Raw genomic sequence first — 1,790 nt, 5'->3', positions numbered from 1 at the left:
CTCCCTTTATCCCCACAGCGGACAAGCCCCTGAGCGGACCCCCCCCCCGCCCCACTCACCATGCTGAGGTACACGTAGGAGGCGTAGAGCTCCAGGTTGATCTGGCGGTTGATGGCGGCTTCGCAATCCTGGTGGTAGTTCTGGCGCACCTGGGAAGGGGGGGCTGCCATGGCGCTGCCTTAAGGGGCGAATCGGCGGGTACGACGGCGGGGGGGATGCTAGTAGTAGTAGTGGTGGTGGTGGTGGGGTGGCGGGCCCGAGCGCGGCCGGTTCCGTCCAAGCACTGTTGACGCAGGAACCCGCTCCGCTCAGCCTCACCGACGCGCTCTGACCGAGAGGCGGCTCCGCGGCCGCCATTTTATAGTGCCGCAGCGTCACCGCGCGCCGCCCCGCCCACCCCCCCTCCCGCGCCAAAGCTGAGGGGGCGGGGCTTCCCGCCGCGCTTCTGCTAGCCCAGCGTGACTCAGCACCCCACCACCACCCGCCCCCTTGTGGGCGGGGCCCGCCCGTGTCTCCGCCCCCTTCCCCACAGCCGCGGTTTGGCTGCGGCTTCCACTATGGCCGCCGGTCAGGGCTGCCTTTGGGGGGGGCACCGACCCTTCCACCCCAAAACTGCCAAACCTCCCGCCTCCAGGTTTAGCCGACCCCCGTCCCAGCCTAAATCTGGAGGCCGGGGGTGTCTCTCCGCCAGAGCGTGGGGCTCCTGACCCCACAGGGAGGGAACAGGCCTGGGGTGGAGGCCCAGAGAGCGAAGCGCCTCTTGGCCCTGCGGGCAGCGAGACGTGTTCGTTCAGTGAAAAACTGCGTAGGGCTTTTAAACCTTAACAGTAAACGTTCGAGCTGCTTAATTAATACAGCGTTGGGAAGGAAGGAATTCACGCCATGGTGGATAGGGTTTTTTCTCATTTCACTTACTATAAAAGTGGTAATTGGGACTCGTAAACCAGTATAAAAGCTTGGCTGGTTGTCAATGGCAGCTGCCACCTCTGGCTTGCCACTCCAGTAAAGCAGTGGGTGACTCAGTGGTGAGACCTGGTGGGTTTTCAGACTTCCTTCTTTCAGTGACCTGGCCCTCCTTTGGATTCTGCCTCAAAAATGCTCCTAAGAAATGCAAGAAGCAATTAAATAAAGGGCAAAATCCTTGTTTAGGCTGATGAGCCAACCAAGCACGAACAAACACAGCTGAACAGTACCATCGCTCTTCAAAGTTGCTCCAAGTTATTAACAGGCACCTGCAGCGATGGCTCTTGGTGTTTGCTAATGATGTGGGGAAGGAAGCACGCTGGATGTTAGCACCAGTGGTGACTAAAGGCATCGTACACAAGACAGCTGGTGAGAAACTAACATTTCGTGCCCTCAGATGTTCGATTTGCTTGATGGTGAGGTTTAGGATAGGAGCCTATAGTCAGGTCAAATGTAATGCCAAATAAAGTGATTGAGAAATCAAAGGTCAAACGGAAAAAACTGAGCCTTCTGATAACGAGATGATTATTTCAGCTGCTTTTAATACTACCATAGTCATTCAGATTGTGCAGTCATTTATTTTCCATAAACATTGGATTCTTTTACTTTCCAGTTTCTGAAATTTTAAGCCGATTCTAAGTGCAACCTTGAGGCCAAGAAACATCCTACTTAAACTGAGATCATCCTGTAACATCGGGCTCCCAAAATCTTGGCTTTTACTAAGCCAATGTTAATGTTGAAATTCATCAGAAATATTACAAGTTACTGAGCCTGTAAACTCAGATTAAATCAATTTGCCTCTAACCAGTTCTTTCTACAAAGTTTTA

At 53.8% G+C, this 1,790-nt stretch overlaps 1 protein-coding gene across 1 annotated transcript in view; it reads right to left on the bottom strand.

Annotated features, from left to right (window-relative positions):
* Positions 1 to 355, bottom strand: part of FTH1 (ferritin, heavy polypeptide 1) — a 4,602-nt gene extending 4,247 nt beyond the window's left edge. Inside the window, exons 1-2 of the mRNA XM_010563645.1 lie at positions 209 to 355; positions 60 to 174 (exon numbers count right to left, since the gene is read on the bottom strand). Of these exons, the coding sequence (XP_010561947.1) occupies positions 60 to 170 (111 nt within the window). The 5' untranslated portion in view covers positions 171 to 174; positions 209 to 355. The remainder of the gene's footprint in view (positions 1 to 59; positions 175 to 208) is intronic.
* Between the last annotated feature and the right edge of the window lie 1,435 nt (positions 356 to 1,790).

This window comes from Haliaeetus leucocephalus, unplaced genomic scaffold, assembly GCF_000737465.1.
Source record: "Haliaeetus leucocephalus isolate CR32 unplaced genomic scaffold, Haliaeetus_leucocephalus-4.0 Scaffold173, whole genome shotgun sequence".
Taxonomy (NCBI): Eukaryota; Metazoa; Chordata; class Aves; order Accipitriformes; family Accipitridae; genus Haliaeetus; species Haliaeetus leucocephalus.
The sequence above is the reverse complement of the archived record's forward strand: the minus strand, read 5'-3'. Positions and strand labels throughout refer to the sequence as shown.